The 17,108-nt window shown below is 45.9% G+C and overlaps 1 protein-coding gene across 1 annotated transcript in view; it reads right to left on the bottom strand.

Annotated features, from left to right (window-relative positions):
* Window positions 1–3,949: 3,949 nt before the first annotated feature.
* The window catches only part of GAP43 (growth associated protein 43), a 59,830-nt gene continuing 46,671 nt past the window's right edge, over window positions 3,950–17,108 (bottom strand). The window contains exon 3 of the mRNA XM_071760021.1: window positions 3,950–4,763. Within this exon, the coding sequence (XP_071616122.1) occupies window positions 4,675–4,763 (89 nt within the window). The 3' untranslated portion in view covers window positions 3,950–4,674. The remainder of the gene's footprint in view (window positions 4,764–17,108) is intronic.

The raw sequence follows: 17,108 nt of genomic DNA, 5'->3' as shown, positions 1-17,108 counted from the left end.
GGCAATGCAGAAAAGCAGGGAATCTGAGCACAGGCCTGGAAGAGGACACCCACCACCAACTCCCGCATCGCTGAGCTGCAGGTGACCATCAAACGAGCCAGTTAGCCAAGAGGGGCCACAGAAACATTCATTCAGACCCTTCCCTCCACCTCTGCAAACCACAGCTGCTGTTTCCTTCCCAAGACACCTATGACAAACACCAGACCTTCCGTACAAAGTCTCACATGCTAGCTTGCTATTTGGAGACCACAGGGAAAAAAACCAAAAAAACAAAGAAACAAAAAACTCCCATGGGGAGTTTTGTATGAACTCCCTCTTTCTTTTTTTCCTTCTTTAATTTCTTTCTAAACCCCTCTTCTCCAGTCATGGCCATTTCTTTAATTTAGAGTAACATGTTCCCCAAGTGATGATGTTTACACTGTCACCATAGGCAAGTTCCTTCTAGCTAAGGCCTCTCACGGATCTGCATTAGGGGCTTGGAAAACACTGGGTCTGAAGGGATCTCAGCAGGATGCCCTTCCCCTTCCTTTGGAATGTGGCTCATGTTGGAGCTTCTTGGCTGATGCAACTATTGCAAGGGTTGTGGGGTTTTATGTGCTATCAATGCAGACAGTCTGTGGATGCCACAAGCACTGTAAAGCCGACCAAACTCATGCAAATTATCTACTGCATTGATGGGAGGTGTTCGGTTGGGATTTTTTTATAATTATTTTCCAAGGTTTAGGCTAGATGAGGTGAAATGTCAAGAGCTGGCCTACAGTTGGTACGAGCATTCAGTACAGATGGGATCTCTGTCATATCTCACTACAAAGGCATGGGAAAAGCCCCTCTTGCACTCCGAGTTTCCACAGTGCTGTACATGAGGTCAGGCACCGTATTTCCAGTGTGAATCATTCTAATATGCTCTTCACTCTCCATACATAAAGTATCAATCACAGAAGCCTCCAGGCAGAGCTGTATCCTCTCTAGAATAAACTCCCTGGAGAGTTTATACTCTGCTGGGTACTCTTTGCTTCACTACTTCTGGGACCTCCTGCCTCTCGTGCTGCTCACAGCTCACTTGATATCCTGCTAGTAAAACTGTTCTAAAATACCCTTGCTCTCTTTCCAGTTTCTGTCCCATGCTACATCCTTTATACTGTTTCCTTTATCCTTTGAAAATCTGTCTGAAGAGGCAACTCAAGGAAATCCAAATGCTTTTCACTGCTCTCTTCCTGTACCCTGAAGACAGCCCTGCTTCCTATACAAATCTCGTGTATTACACATTAAACCACTGCCTGCTCAAGGCAGGGTTTGTCTGTGTGCTCTCTCTCACGCTCTCTTTGCCCTGACTTTCTGGCAGGATCAGGACACGGTACATTAAGATAGGGGGTGCTCGGTTACAGCTAATATTAACCTGTAACCAAGAGAGAGGATAATTAGTATTTAAATTATTTAGGTTTGCAGTTGGTAACCACATACCCCACTCTCTTTGTGGGGGAAAAAAAAATCAAAACACAAAACCCAACCCTTTGTTCTCTAAGCAACATGGCAAAGTGTGTTCTTACATACGGTGACAACACACGCGTGATGCCTCAGCCATCAGCCGTGGGGGAGGCAACATGCGAAATACAAAGATAAAATATCCCTGGGGAGAGAAAAATGTTTCTGTTTTTTGAGGAGGGAGGAAGGCCTATGTCCAGGAAGACATGAGAGGCAATTTTCTTTTTCCTATAAAGTTAAAAATAGTAACAGTAATGTGGAGACAAGATGAGAAAAGCTTGGGGTCTGAAGTCAGAAGAGCAGGGAGACCATGCGGTCTTTGCAGAAACAGGCAAGACAGTCCTTAAGAAAACTCTTGTAAATGGTTATGACAGGAGATGAGGCTAAACAAAAAAAAAAACATGTTCTTGCCTTCCTGCCTCCTCCCAAACAACACTCCCACAAATCCTGAGAGCTGAACCTCAGTTCTCTCAACTCAGTGCTAGAGACACAGGGCGCCTGCAATGTCCGAGCCGGGCTGGGCACTTTGTGTGCTACAAACAGCAAACAGCAAACATACTCTGTGCCTCTCCTCCCTACACCTCAGCCCCCCGTGTCCCTCAGAGCGCTCCCCCTCCCCAAACACCACCCACCCCCCTGTTGCTTCCACGGCAGCAGTGGGCAGGGAGGTGAGACCTGACATACGGTCCAAGCAGTGCCTGATGTCTGCGCTACATTTGCTGAATTGAGGTCAGGCTGGAAGGTGTCTCAGGGTTTACCACCCATCATGACATGGGAATATTAGCATATATATCGTTTATGAAGTATGACACAATACCTATCTGTCAGTCAGCCCATCTTTCTACCTAGTTAGTCTGTCTAATCTACTTTAGCTAGCTACGTTTCACTATCTCTATCAATCATCTATTGCTCCATATGGTCTAATTTCTTCCGGTCTCTCTCTCATCTTTTTCACTCTAATCTTTCTTACTCTAGCTATACTCCCCTCTCTCTCCCTATCATCCATCTATCCACTCGAAAATCTTCCCCTTCCTCTCTCAAATCCCTGTTTTTAAAAATCTCTGTCCAATCTCTCTCCCACTCTCTCTTTCCCTCTCTCTCTCTTTTTTCTTTTCTTTTCTCTTTTTTTTCTTTTTCTTTTTTTTTTTTTTTTTTTTTTTTTCTGTAATCTCCCAGTCTCTCTCTCTCTTATTTCTACACAACACCAGGAAGCACATGGAAATGAATCCTGATGTGTTTTGTTGGCACTTCCAGTGAGTGGTCTATGTTCAAACTGATCATCTCTGAGGAGACCACCAATCATCTTTTCTCCCTATTTCCAGCAAAGAGATGGAGAAGAACAAAGGATTAGGGTGGGGAGGGCCCTCTGAAGGCCATGGGGCTGCCACTCCAAGCATCAGCCACCAAGGGATGTTGGGGCTGTCAGCAGACCCATCTTTTTTTGTTGTTCCTACAATGAAGCCATTTTAATCGTGGCCCTGCAGCATTTTATGGTAATCCTGCAGGGTGCACCGGCTGTCGTTGCCAATGCAGCCAGGAAACCATGGCAGGAAAGCACATGATAATAATCAAAGTGGTGAAAGAGCAATAACTGGGCTTTTTGGAAAGGTCACTTACTACTGAATACATTTTAACTGCTGGCTCTCATAGCTCATAAACAGAGCAACAGCTCCTTACGGCTGCTTAGGCTCAGGCCACACATCCTGTTAATTCTCCCCTGGGACAGGCTGGGTCTGGTGGGCCTGCAGTTTAGCTGTACCAGGGAACATCTCACACCCTGTGGAAAGTGATGGTGGAGATGGATGAGGTGGTGCTCTGTGGAGGAAGTCCACAAACAACAGCTGAAAGCCTTGGCCCTCATCAGAGCTGGGTGAACCATCGTGGGTTTCACCAGGAAGCAGGAATGAGGTATTTCTCAAAGTTCATCTACTGGCTCTTACATCACCAAACCTTGTCCTGCCCACCTGACTAATTATTCAGTGAACTGGCCCAATCTATTTTGCCAAAACAAAACATTTTTGGAGGGCCACACTATGCTGCTAAATGACTTTTCCAAGTCCAGCCTGATGGGGTGAGCATCATCTTGCTGCCGGGGGAAGCTGAAGGCTCTTGGTGTACCCCTCGGCAGGGGTCAGACCTTAAACATGGACCAAATCTGGTCCCTCTGCTGGCTTACCCCTCCAAGGTCACCATACTTCTAAAATTCAGGGCCTGGAGGTCTCCTAGGGGGCTGCTGATTTTGTTGTTTCATAAAACTAATTTTGCTACTTTCGTTATTTGTTAGCCAGTGCTAACACCTCACTCAAAATCCAAGCCTGCTTCCCTTAAAAATCCCCTCAGCAGTGCCAGGGAGAGCAGTCTGTCACTGACCAGTGGCCAAGAAACACAGCAGGGCCACACAAGAAGTGTCCTACCAAAGACCACAGGCCAGTAAGTTGTGCAGCAGCATAAAAATGCGACACGGTGGTATTAATGATCATTATTCTCATTTATTATAATTATTGTTCAGTTTGAAAAAGGAGCCTGGAGCCAAGCATTATGCTAATTGGCACATTTTTTTTGTTGTTGTTGTTTTTGTTTTAGTTCTGAAAACAAACTGGGGTTTAGTAATATTTTTCATTCATTTGTTCGTTGGGTTTGGTCTTTTTTTTTTTTTTCTTTTTTTCTTTCGTTCATTCCATCACATTGAAAAAGGAAGAAAAGTAATTTATTTTCTTTTTTCCCCCTCTTTTTTTAACTCACTCAGTAAGTCTGGACTCCTCGGATGAACGTAACATTGCACACACACACACTTGAAGAAGAGAGAGAGGAGAGAGAGAGAGAGAGAGAGAGCGCTCGTGGTGGGCAGACAGACACACGCACGCGCCAGGTCAAAGAACTCTGATACAGTGCAAGAATTTTCCCAAAATGATTGGATCATCATTACCAAAAAACTCGCCATAACAACACCAAGAAACAAAGAAATGTTTAAGCCACACTGTTTGACTGGGATTTTTCCTGCTTTTTTTTTTTTTTTTTTTTTTTCTTTAAATGTTTGCCACACAGAGAGAAAAAGGGTTTAAGTGGGAATGGGAGAGGGATGGACAGGCTCACAGATGTGAGCAGGAAGGGGGAGATCAAGATTGGGGTGGGAAGGAAGGATAGAGGATAGGGGGAGGGAGGGAGGGGCAATGGGGAGTCATTTCTTAATGTTCAGGCATTTTCTTGGTCCGCCTTGCTCTCTTCTTCTTTCACCTCTTCCTGCTGGGCACTTTCAGTAGGTTTGGTTTCTTCTACAGCATCTAGTGGAGAAAGAGATGGTCCAGAGTTAGTCAACTATGATCTAGAGTATCCTGCATGTGCACACAGCCATCAATGGACTGCGTGGCTTCAGGCTTCTCACTTCCCAGAGTGATCCAGGTCTCCGAGTCCCTGGCATTTCTGCAGCACGGGAAGAATACGCCAGGGTTCAGCATAGCAGACAAACGTGTGTAGCTCTGACAAAACACCCCTAGCCCCAACAGAAAGCCTGTGCAACTGGGAGGAGCTGCCTAGCTCACTGATGATGTGGCAGGCAACCACCATTCATCTGATCAGGTGCACTTATTAGGCTCTTTGCTTACCAATTAGATCCCACACCCTTTGTCTGAACTGGCTGACTGTGCCAACCAATTTTGAACTGTTACCCCCTAATTACTTCTACGGATCCTCCCAGCCAAGACCTGAAGAGGTCATGAAGAGAAAATGCTGCACACACGTGAAGCTTTCAAGATCCAGAGGGAAAAATATGATAGCCTGTAACTCAGACTTCTCTTACACTGAACACAGAGACCTAGAGAAATGTCTCCAGTCTTCAAGAACAGGAAACTTCATCCAGGAGGTTGTCCTGTCTCTCCAGTTTTCTGGGCTCTCCTTTCAAAGGCAGAGCTGCCCTGGGGAGGATGAAATGAGTGTAACTGGAGACTGGGCCTGCCTGTCAACCAGACACCTTATTCTGGCACATTGGTCACTGTGTCCCTTCACAGCGATGAACTGGAGAGGGGATCAGAAATGAGGGGACAGCAGAGGCAGCCAAGAAGGACAAGGCAAATGGAAGGAATACCTCTCAGGATGGAGTGATCTTACTGCTGGGTCCATCCAGCTTGAGACACCATGGCCCCTTCATGGCAGTAGGACAGTCTGAATTGCCTCCATGTTCCTGCTATCTCTCATCATCTTTAGACTTGGCTACACTGACATGTTACTGGGTCACTTTCAGAAACCCCACTAAGGCCCATACACTGTTTGGATTACTTTTTACAGGAGTAGGTGGTGGTTCACTGAGGGCTGCAGGCCTGCAAGGAAGAGGAATGCACAAGGGTCTTGGTGCACTGTAGTGTCTGGTCTGCTCTACTACCACCTCCCTCTGGCATGTCACTGACACCCTTCCCACACACACACACAGACACATAGACCACGGAAAAGTCAAGCAAGTAGCATCATTCCAGACTTGGGATATAAAGAACAGAGAAAAGAAACAAGTGCTGAAAGTCTGGGATGGTGTGGGACAGACCCCATGATTGGTATGTCACACACCTGAGTGCTGGCACCCAAGGTACCTCCAGAGCATTATTGTATCTCTCATACTCTATCATTACTGTGTCTCCCACAGTCAACCAGAGTGGACTATGAGGTCCCTAGACAGTTCCTGGATTCTCTGATGGGCTATCAGATGATGTTATACCACCAATAAAATGGACCAGAGACTGCTCTCTAGCCCTAAGGCCAGCTGGCACCGCACAGCTCATGTCCATATGGCTAAACTCCAGAACATGGTGGCTTTGTCTGGGAGCTGTCTGGGGCAAAGCTAGTTGGTGTATTTAAAAATCATAGCATGTTGTCACCTCAACAATATGCACATTCACATGCCAATATTTAGTTTGTGAGGACTGGCATCCTCACACCCATGCTTATCATCAGTGAGAATCCTAATTGAAATGTGGAATTTCCCTTACTAATACCTTTTATGGATTTTGGCCTGGTCTATTTGATGCCATCAGATGGCAGACTTGTATTTGCTTCCAATGTTGGCAGTAGGTGCTGCATTCTTGCTTCCCTCTCCCCCTTGGCTCTTTAGCCTAGCTTTTAAATACATTCTTAGGCACCACTTGTATATGGATCACTTTTAAGGTGTGTGTAATTGCCTACCCTGAATCATATTCATTAAAGGCCTTCAAATATTTCTTGCCTTAGTAAAGTCTGACTACTGATTTTCCAAAAGGAAAAATACTGTGGGAACGTTCCCATGGCCTGAGCCCCTGCACCTGCAAGCCCCAGGTCAGCAAAAAACATCTGTGGACTTTCTTTCTGTTGATACTAAACAGCTAAACAGAACGTCACTCAAGGAATCCTTTTATATATGGTACAGCTACATCCATAAACCAAAGACAAAATAGACTACTGATTAAAATAGGATGTAGGTATTGTTGCCCTAGTTGCCAACTTGCCCTCATTTTTCTTTATTTTCCTGGATGACTTGATAACAGTCCACTGAGGAGGGAGGGGAGGCCATTTAATCCTCTTCTCCAAGGCAATTATAGTAGGAGACACTTTGAATTATAGAGCTGAGAGTAGAATCATAGTGCCTAAATTTGAGCCAGAAGACAATCGTTAGCCAGCAGAAACTTGATAAGGCTCTGATAGATCCTAGTAAGGCAGCATTTCTTTTTTTTTCTACACGTGGGAGCAACATAAATGAAAGAGCTACGTAGGATAAGCAACACAGCTTATGGAACACAAGCCTTGACATGACACTTCATTATGTTTGAAACTTTCTGTGTCTTCCTCCTGAAAATAAGCACAGATTTTTTTGCTGGCAGTCCCTGAAGCCCGCTCAGAACAGCACAACAGAAGGGCTTGTAATGCAGCAAGCACAGGGATAGCCACTGGGAGGTCCTGAGTACCTGCTGTGATGCTGAGTGCCATGGCCAAGCCATACAAACCGCTGAGTCTCACAGATGCCCCGGTGACATCAGCAGCTGAAAGTGGGGTCCAGGTTCTACAGTGGTAAGCTCCTGACAGTTGTCCTAGCAAGATGGGCAGAAAATCAGGTTGCACTCAAAGTGGGGGAGCTGGCAACCTCAGTGACACAATTTAGCTCACAATTTTTGCCATGCCGTTCTCGCACTTAGGTTAAGAAGGCACATTGAAGCACAATTTGCTGCCATGTTTTGCTCCCCGTTGGCTCATCAGAGTAGCAAATAAAACTTCCAAGGAGTGCCTGTGGCCCCTAGAGCTCCTTGGCTGGCAGAGGAATTGCATGGGAATGCCTCGCTGCCCCCGTGCTCATCTCTGGAGAGCAGTGAGTGGCAGGCAGATGACTGAAGCAGTCCTGCGTCTGCACTGATTTCTGCCATGGCTGGAATAGCCTGGACTGACTCTGAGGTAATGGAGAAACAGAAGGGATAAAAAGTCACTTCACCACATATTCATGTCAACAGAGAGGAATCACAGAGACCACGGATGTATGGCAACCTAGAGCAAATTCAGCCACTCTCCCTCTTTTTTCTTGCAAAGTGTTCAAGTGGTAAGGGGCACTATCTGATTTTCCTAGCAGCTTTAGCAGCATTTCATTCATCTTTGGGATGAGGGAAAAGAAGCAATCTGGTGTTATTTTACAACTTTAGCAAGAAGTAATACGACAAAGGATAAAAAATTCAGCACAAGAAATGAAGTCCAAGCTGTGGTACTGCTAAACCACAGCAGTGAAAAGAAAAGTGTTCTCTCTTTGCAATGGAAGCAACACAGCACAACCCTACTGACATCAGGACCAGTTAGTAGCAATTTCTGATTCAAGAGGAGAGCTAAGATGGTTTATCTGACTCACTCTTCCCCAGTTAGTTTGATGCAGGTAATTTCTGCAGTATGTTCTCTGTTTTTCTCCAGCCTAGTTTTCAGTTTCCCAGTAAAGGAGGGCAAGGTATCCCCTGTTGAGATTATCAGATAGATAACCTTGGGATTCCATACATCAGACAGGATATTTCTTACATCACTTTTTACCTAATGCTAGTCCCACTTCCTTGAGATCTGTGTTGTTGCACCTGCTTGTACTGTACAGATACAGTTATATGGGCAGAACTGCATAACTTTGGTATTTTACAGTCATTTTCCACTTTGTCAGAATAGGTGTTGAAGGTGACTAAAAAGCAGATGATAATTCAGGGCATTTAGGCAAAATGTTCTTAAGGAACAAAAGTGTTTCATCTTGGATAGCCAAACTTCCACCTGATGAAAGCTGCCCCCTTCCTGAACATGCCAGCACCATGAGATCTGCTGCAATACCAGAGCTCCATGTGTCCACTTGCAAAGGAGAAAACAAACAGGAGGCAGTGAGTTATTTCTTAAAATGGACCTAGACTGGGGTCCAGATGCACATGAAGAGATTGCAAAGTGGGAAAGTTGAAGTGAGAATGGGTGGACATCTCACCTAACTCCAGACACCTACACAAAGACACCTCCAGATGAACTTCTCGATCACTTCTCCCTTTCTAATTAGTGAAAATAAGCATAATATTTCTAGGACTCTGTTAATGCAACCTATTTAGATGCTTACTTTGGGATAAGAGTGGTTGCAGCCTAGGAACACATACATATTTTGCAAGCCAAGGTGGAGGCATCCACATTCCTTCTAGAGTAGAGCATTCCAGCCACAGAGCAAGGAGAAGGGTCCAGACTCTCAAAATGAAAATATAGTATGTGCATGCACAGAGGAAACAGAATAGAAGGGGACACTGAGCTGTAATATGAAGCAAAAATCTGTCCTGAAGGACCAAGCAGAAATGGCTAGGTCAAAAAGCTAAGAAAAAAAAACAAAGCCCATAAAAAGACCACCAACAAAAAACACATGTAGTTTGTGCTTTCAGTCATCACCCTCACAGTTGTTTTAATGCACATCGGTCATCACTTGCACTGTTCCTGATTATTCCATTCCTGCGGTCTATCCTCTCCAGACACAGCTTTGATATTTGTTTTGCAGCTTTGCCTTTTGTTTCAGTGCTTTGAAATCCATGCTGCAGTCCAAAGCATCCTATAGCATGGGCTAATTCTGCCAAAGAGATGGGCATTTGTCAGCTGAGCTGCCACCAATCTCACTTCAACCCAGCTTCCTGGATGGGGCAGCCAAGTTGAGAAACCTTTTGGACAGCATCACACAGAGTCACAGAATGGTTTGGGCTGGAAGGGACCTTGAAGATCATCTTGTTCCAACCCCCCTGCATTGGCAGGGACACCTCCCTGGGACACCAGGTTGTTCAAAGCCCCATCCAGCCTGGCCCTGAACACTGGCAGGGAGAGGGCAGCCACAGCTTCCTTGGGCAGCGGGTGCCAGTGGATCACCACCCTCATAGTGAAGAATTTCTTTTTGATGTCTATCCTAATATATTCTCAGTAGCCCCACTGTAATCAATTGAGTTATTTCAGATTTACTCAGACATTACAGAAAGTGACCCACCTTATGCAACATGTTGGTGCAAGCAGTGCAGACATTATAAGATCATAGTAGTTGATAACTCCTGTATGTCACAGAGCTGTCACGTTCACATACTACCATAGGTAATAAATACATTTTACAGTGACTAAAGAGATAATAGGGAAGCTTTAAGCTCTGACTGTAGAATTGCCTAAGTGATAGAGCTGAATACCAGAGGCTGAAGTGCATTTGCTTCTCTGCTGAAGGGCCTGTGTCAGAAACATGCTTCATACCTACAGCTCTGACACGTACCAACTAGGGAACTGCCTTGCCTATGGAAGAGAAACAATATGGTGGTGAATTACAGAAAACTTCCTGAAACAGGGTCTTAGGGAGTTCCTGTCCCTCAACACTCCAATTATTTCCTGGAAAGGGTAAGAGTCATGTCTGCGAGCCCTGCTGGGGAGCAAAAGCCTCCAACATATGCAGCTCTGGTTTTCTGTAAAGCTGAAGCAGGCACGCAAGCAGCAGTTTTGCTGGATGGTGGTACTTCCAGCTGCCTTTGCCTATGCTGTGCTCTAATGGCTGAGCATGCAGGCTCTTCTCCAAGTCTCTCCACTGCCCTACATTACTGAAATTAGGTTGAGTGGATTTCCGGGTAAAACACTGTCTCTTGGGACATGCCCAGCTCCCGTCTGACTTGCCAAGATTAATTAAATCAGAGCAGACATCAGCTTATGACCATTGTAGCAGCAACCTCTCTGCTGATCGTTTCTTTTGTGGCTGGTGGCTTGGGTTTTGTTTTCCTTTTTGTATCTATTCCACTGCAGATCTTTAAATTACCACAGCTGATGCCAAGAGAAGAGAAATTGCGCAAACACTCTGGGATTCTACTACAGAGGCAGTGATTTTGCTTCTGCTGCTTTCCCACTGTTTGCATAATTATTACTGATATTGATTGTGCAGTTAGAACTCCTCTTGCCTTCATGATAAAGTATTGCCCAGATCTACTCAGCCACTGCTCTTTCTTAGCATTTGTCACGCTTGTTGCTTTTTCACTCTTTCCTCTGCCAACTATGGCTTGGTCATAGATGGAACGGAAAACCTGTGCCTCGTCCGGTGTCCTCTCAGCTACCAAATCTTCATCTGGGTTTTCCTGCCCTGTTTTAAGAAGACCTCTTGTGCCCCAAGAGATGACTCTTTTTAGAGACATTTTTTGGAGGGTAAGGAGCACTGGAAGGCCCCATTTCAAAATCCCTGATCTGAGCCTCTCTTAGTTTTGATGACATTTGGATCCAGATTTGGATCCAGGCTTCACAGTTTGATTCATCTGTCCCAGTCCATCTGTCTTTCTATCCAGCCAGAAGCTGATTCCAGGCAGACAACGGTAGGTCTGAGACTGCTGAAATGAGATGCACTTCAAGTTCAGAGCTGTTGCTTACACATTTCTTGTCCTGAGCCAAGTTAGCCCATTGCAGTCAAACCTACAACGTGTCATATGCCGGACTAAAATCCTATGCCCTCCCCACTCATTATTTCTAAAAAACTGGCAGAATTATGCTGGCCCAGCAAAACAATGAGAAATGGAGGAATTGGATATTTCAGGTGAGTGGCTGTGTCTGGTCCAGAGGACTGACTGGTATGGTTTCTCAAAAATGCCAGGTGAATCCCTCACTTGCTACAGGTAGAGGATACTGAGGGTACTACATGGTTCCTGTGAGCTCTGTGGGTCCTGATGGGAACATGGCAGCTGAGAGATCTGAATACCCCTGGCAAACCCTGCAATGAGATAGTGAGGAGGAATGTTCCTACTGAAAGTAGCAGGCAGGAGGTCCAGGGAGCTTGCCCAGTAATTACTGGAAAGAAGCAGGCAAAGAAGCCTGTTAAGGGTAAAAACAAATAAACAAAAAACAGCAACAAACAACAACAAAACATTAATATGACCAAAATACGTGGTTGTTTGAATCTTCTGTTCTTAGACTGCCTTATCTTTGTTTCAGCACGATGTATGTCAATCTCACTTGGTCTAGCAGAGAGAAAAAGCCAACTTCTGCCAGTCCCATGGCTTGATGACTTTGGTCCAAGCTTGGATGGCCGCCTCTTCTTCTGATCCTGCTAAATCCTCAAAGGACAGTCAGCCCCAGTTCTGTCGCCCCAGCTGCCTTTGCACTTTATCAGGCTGATGAGCCAGTGGCTTAGGGATTTTCTCTCCTTTTCCACCTGCCTCACGCCTTCCTTCTCCCTGCACCACCATGGAAATCCCACACTGCATCAGCATCTGTGTGTGCAGGAGATGGAAAAGAAGGGAGTGGTGGGATGGATGTGGAGTGGGATGGATGCTCAGGGTGGGATGGCAGTGGGGAGGGGGTGCAGAGGGGAGTCAGGCTCATAGTTCCATTGCAAAGTATCTGGCAGTGTCTAGACACCAGCTGCTGGGTTGCCATGGAAACTCCCCAACTTTGGCTGATGGGAGGGAGGAGTGAGGTCTCCAGAGAAATGGGAGTGGTGGAGGAAGAGGGTGGAGAGAGAAAAGGGAGGATGTTCCTTGTGAATCTGAGGTGTTAACCCTGCTACAGCTCCATTTGCAAATATTTTTGCTTCCTGGAGAATGGGAAAGGAGCAGCTCTCCTTTCTTCCACTGCTTTCTTCCACCATTTCCTCCCCACACCCATGGATGCAGCCAGGCCTGAAGACATACAAATTATTTGCTTACTGCTGGCTGGTCATTTATTTCTGCCTTTCTGCACTTTTGACCCAAACTTCCTGTGTACAGTACCTATAACAGGGCAATTTCAATCTAGCTAGAGTTGAAAAAAATTGGGTTTTCAGACAGTGAGATCTCCTTAAAGAATTCCTCTCTCTTGGCCACCATCACTGCTACAAGCTCCAGGGAGGACAGGGTTCTTCCAGATGGCAGCAGTGTGATCTGTCACTGTTTCTGTGGGGATGCTTAGTTACACCAGAAAGTGGTGAGGAACTGAGAGGCTACGTAGTACCAGTGTTTGAAGGGGATGTAAAAGAGCCCTTTTGGGATGAGAATGCCTTGGAGACACATTTTTTGCACTATTATTGAGTGGCCTCCTGCCAAACAGAGCCAAAGGTGCTGACTTCAGCAGACTCCTATGAAGACTCCACTGTATTTACATCCAGGAAGCCTGAAGTGGACTTGTGCAGGATCTCCCCAACCATGAGCTGGGGTCAGAGGTAGTCTCAGTTCCAATCAGTTTCTCAGCTGCCCTGCTGGAGTGGAAAGGCTCACTTCTGGAGAGGGGTTCCAACAGCCTCCACATCCCCCTAAGACAGGGTGAACAAGAGTCAAAGATGCCTCTCTAGACACTCAGACCACAGTTCTTCATTCTCCACTGACTGAATTTCCAGCAAGGTAGTATACTGATCTTTTTAGATACAATATCCAGATTGTACTGGATACAGAAGATAAAACAGGATTTAATATCCAGATCATACACTTATGATGAACCCAGACCTTTGTGAATGCCAAAAGCTGTCTCCAATATGAGCTTCCCAAATTGCTATGAGCAACCAGCAATGTAAATATTTACATGGTCTTTCTCATCAAATCAATGGCCTAACTCATAATCATGGAGGTATTTTATCCTTGTGAAATTCCAGCTAAGAAAGAAAAAGCTTTTATCTGCATAAAGTGAGCAATGTATGAATAACTGGGCTACGATCACAATAAAAAAGAGCCTGTGGTGTACTCAGGAGGCTCAGTCACCTTGGCTTTTCATTCCAGCACCTCAATCAGCCACTCTGCATGCAGCAGCACTTTCATAGGTGTGATGCTTTGGTCCCGTGATTTCTGATATTCCCCAAAGTCCTGATCTCAGGCCAAAACTGGAGATGCAGCAATCATCTCAGCAATATCCCCCCAACTCAAACATCCCAGAAAGGCAGGGAGAAGATTACTTCACCAGAGGAAAACCTGCAAACAAATAACCCACAAGCTCTTTATTCTTCTCCTTTCCCAATACTGTTGGTTTACATGGGTTCTGTAGACCAGAAAGGCTACTCTTTTAATTCCTTATATACCTTATGACTCAAGCAGCCTGAGTGTAGAGGTTTTTACTTGCTTCCAGATGTGCATTGTAACAGTTGGCAACAGCTCTTGGCGTACAGAAAACAAGATGTCCCCATCTCATGTAACAGTATTCTTTTGTGTTACCTATCTTTTCCCCTTTACTGGGTTAAATTTTGGAGGATGTCTTAGGAACACAGGGCATGTGAGGAGACAGAAGAACAGGGTCTTGATAAGGCATGTCCATTTATTCTTCAGCCTCTCTAGGGTGGCTGCCCTGTGAGATCATATGGGAGAAATCAGAGGAAAGATAAGAAGAAGTAGAAATACCCTGAGCAGATCCTGGCCAAGCAAGCAAAATGAAGCCTCATTGAAGTAATTGTTAGTGATTCCTGTATAGCCATGATATTTCTAGAAAAACAGTCTGGGACTGAAGCTTACAGCATCTTGGGGATGGAGGCTTGGGTTTGGAGAGGCCTGGCCTGGCAGATGCACAGGGAATAGCACAGCAAGTGGCAGAAGTTTGATAGACAGATCAGATCCTCTGAGGTCTGCCCATTTCACAGCTCCACTGATCAACTTGGCAACTGTAGTATCCTCAGTAGGTGGATAAAAATGAGCCCAAAACCATGGCAGACTGCTGGCATTCATGCACTGATGATCCTGAGATAAAGAGGGCTAAGAAGAGCAGGGAAGTTTGTGGCATTCTAGAGACTTTGGGTTCTTCTACAGCTCCCACTTCATCACACAGGACCGGCTGTGAGGCTGCTCCCCTCCCTTGCTCCAGTGCAGCTGGCCAGGGAAAAGAAGCCAGAGGAGGAAAGATTCCATAACTGCAGCAAAAGGGTCTAGAAATTCCTTCAGTGCATACAGAATGAATGCATCGCTCCTCCCCTTGTAGTCCTCCCCCTTCAGCTGTCACTACCAGGAAAACAAATTGCTGCAGCTCTTACTACAAACCAGGCTCTCACCTCCCTTCCCCCAGCCCAAAAGACATGTGCCATTCATAAGCTGCCTGCCTGACTGCTGGTCTCCATTATTAAAGCCTAGAAGGCTGATAAATTGGGGATTCATGGAGCCTGCAAGCCTCCAACAACCGGATTGCCATGGAAACCAGAGGCAGCCTCCATCTCCAGAAGAAATGACATTGATCTAGCTAAAGGCAGGGAATTACAGTCAAGGAGAAGGTAAAAAATGTGTCTTTTTCTTCCCTTTGCCACCCTCCCATTTTGAGTTTAAATGAAGGAGAAATTTCATTTAGAGATGGTTAGTTTGTTTCTGTCCTTCATCATACACCAAGGCTCTGAAAATTGGATGCTAAAATGAATTAGGTGCCTGTTGTCAGGCCTTCCACAACTGTCCCCCCAGCAGATGCAATGCCACCACCACCAGCTCTTTGCAAAGATATTACTAATATTTCCCATAGGCACAGCTGGTGTACACACACGTCTGATCCTGGTGTATTTTGTGCAGAATGGGCACTGAAAACAGCTGCTGCTCTCTAGGAGGCTGTTCAGGCTTAATGCTGTGCTGACACTGGAGGTCCTGGGAGCCTTTGCTTTTCATTTCAACAGGAGAAGGCTACACACACATTATGACAACCTGGCCATAGGAAGTGGCATTTTGAACTATGAGTGCTTGTGGGGAAAGCCCATTTTGAGACAACACGGAGTATCATTGCTGGCACAGACCAACCCTCCTCTCTTCCCAAAATCCCCATCCTGCAAAGCTGGACAACTTCCCCAGATCATATTGCAAAAGCCAGATCCTGGCTGTCTCATCTCCTGGCTGCAAGTGAGAAATCCTAAGGGTTGGGAGGTAAAAGCCTCAGCTCGCCTTAAGGGTGGGAGGTCAGACTGCTCAGTCACCTCTTCTGCCCCAAGAAATCTCTGTGACCAGAGGTATGGTGATGCTTGCCCAGTAAGTTCTCAGCCCTTGGGGAAAGGAGGGAGCAGGGCAGCTTTGCACCTGGCACTGACTGTTGACAGGGAGCCCAGATGCACAGCAGGAAGAAGGAGGGTGGAAGATGACTGGAAAACCTTCCATGTTTCTAGCAGAAGTGTTCCTTGTGAAAGAGGCAGCACCTAGCATCAGTAGCTCCACTTTTAATTCAAATCTGGGGGTGTTTTGCTTTGGTTTGGTTTGGTTTGGTTTTAAACAACCTTCTCCCAGCTTGGGTGAGACTTCAGACTGAATTTTCTGAGTGTTGTACCAAGTGAACTGGGGCAGCTATCCCACAGCAGCCACCTCAGTTTATTCGTCTTTTCACACTAACAATTCAATCAGGAATGTAATAAATTTGGCTTTGACATGAGGGCACCTCATGGGACAGCTGCGAATGCTTAGGAATCCTCATAGGGGCACCTCATGCCCCATGCACATCTGGCCATGCCATCATGGCATGAAGCCAAGCTGCATCATCTAACACCCTGGAGCAGCAGGGATGTCCACATTGTCATTGGCAAAGACAAAGCTCTTCAGTGCTGTCTCCTATGGTGGAAAAAAGTATCCCTATACAGTCCTAAGACTTAGGGCTTTGCTGAGCTAGCCTGTGACAAGGCTTCCCTACATCATCACAGGACTTTTCTGTTCTGCACTGCTGTGGCTGTCCCCTTGCTAACAGTGCCAGCTCAAGGTGGCCCAGTCTTAGCTGTGGGGACAAGCTGTAGCTGCCCTTCCATTATCTTACGCATAGCCAGAGTTTGCTGTGACACCCAGTCCTGTACAGGTCCACAGAGGCTGAGTAAACACAGCTCCCACTTGTAGAGTTTTTAAGGTTTTGGCCAAGGTGGAGAAGCCCATATGTTTGGCTTGGGCACCATCATTTTGAGAACAGATCTCACGGAAGAGGGCCTTGTCTGAAGCATGAACCCATGAGGCCTGAGCTGCTCTGAAATTGCAGTGAGGCATAGGAAGTGGAACCCCATGATTTTGTGCTCATGTTGTTTCCCCTGACGCTCCAGATGATTTTATTTGCTGTAAAAGTCCTTTGCTCAGGTCTTGGCTGATGGTCACAGAGCAATACTGTAAGATGTCCATGTGAATGAGCACGTCTCTTTTACTTTTCCTCTCCTGCTGGAGCTGTTCCACTTCCATAAATCATAAAATATTCATTGGGCCAGAGGAAAACATTGACTCTGTAGACTGGTGGTGAGGGCACTCATC

The sequence above is a fragment of the Heliangelus exortis genome, chromosome 1 (assembly GCF_036169615.1).
Source record: "Heliangelus exortis chromosome 1, bHelExo1.hap1, whole genome shotgun sequence".
Taxonomy (NCBI): Eukaryota; Metazoa; Chordata; class Aves; order Apodiformes; family Trochilidae; genus Heliangelus; species Heliangelus exortis.
This window is presented reverse-complemented; position numbering and strand designations above follow the sequence as displayed.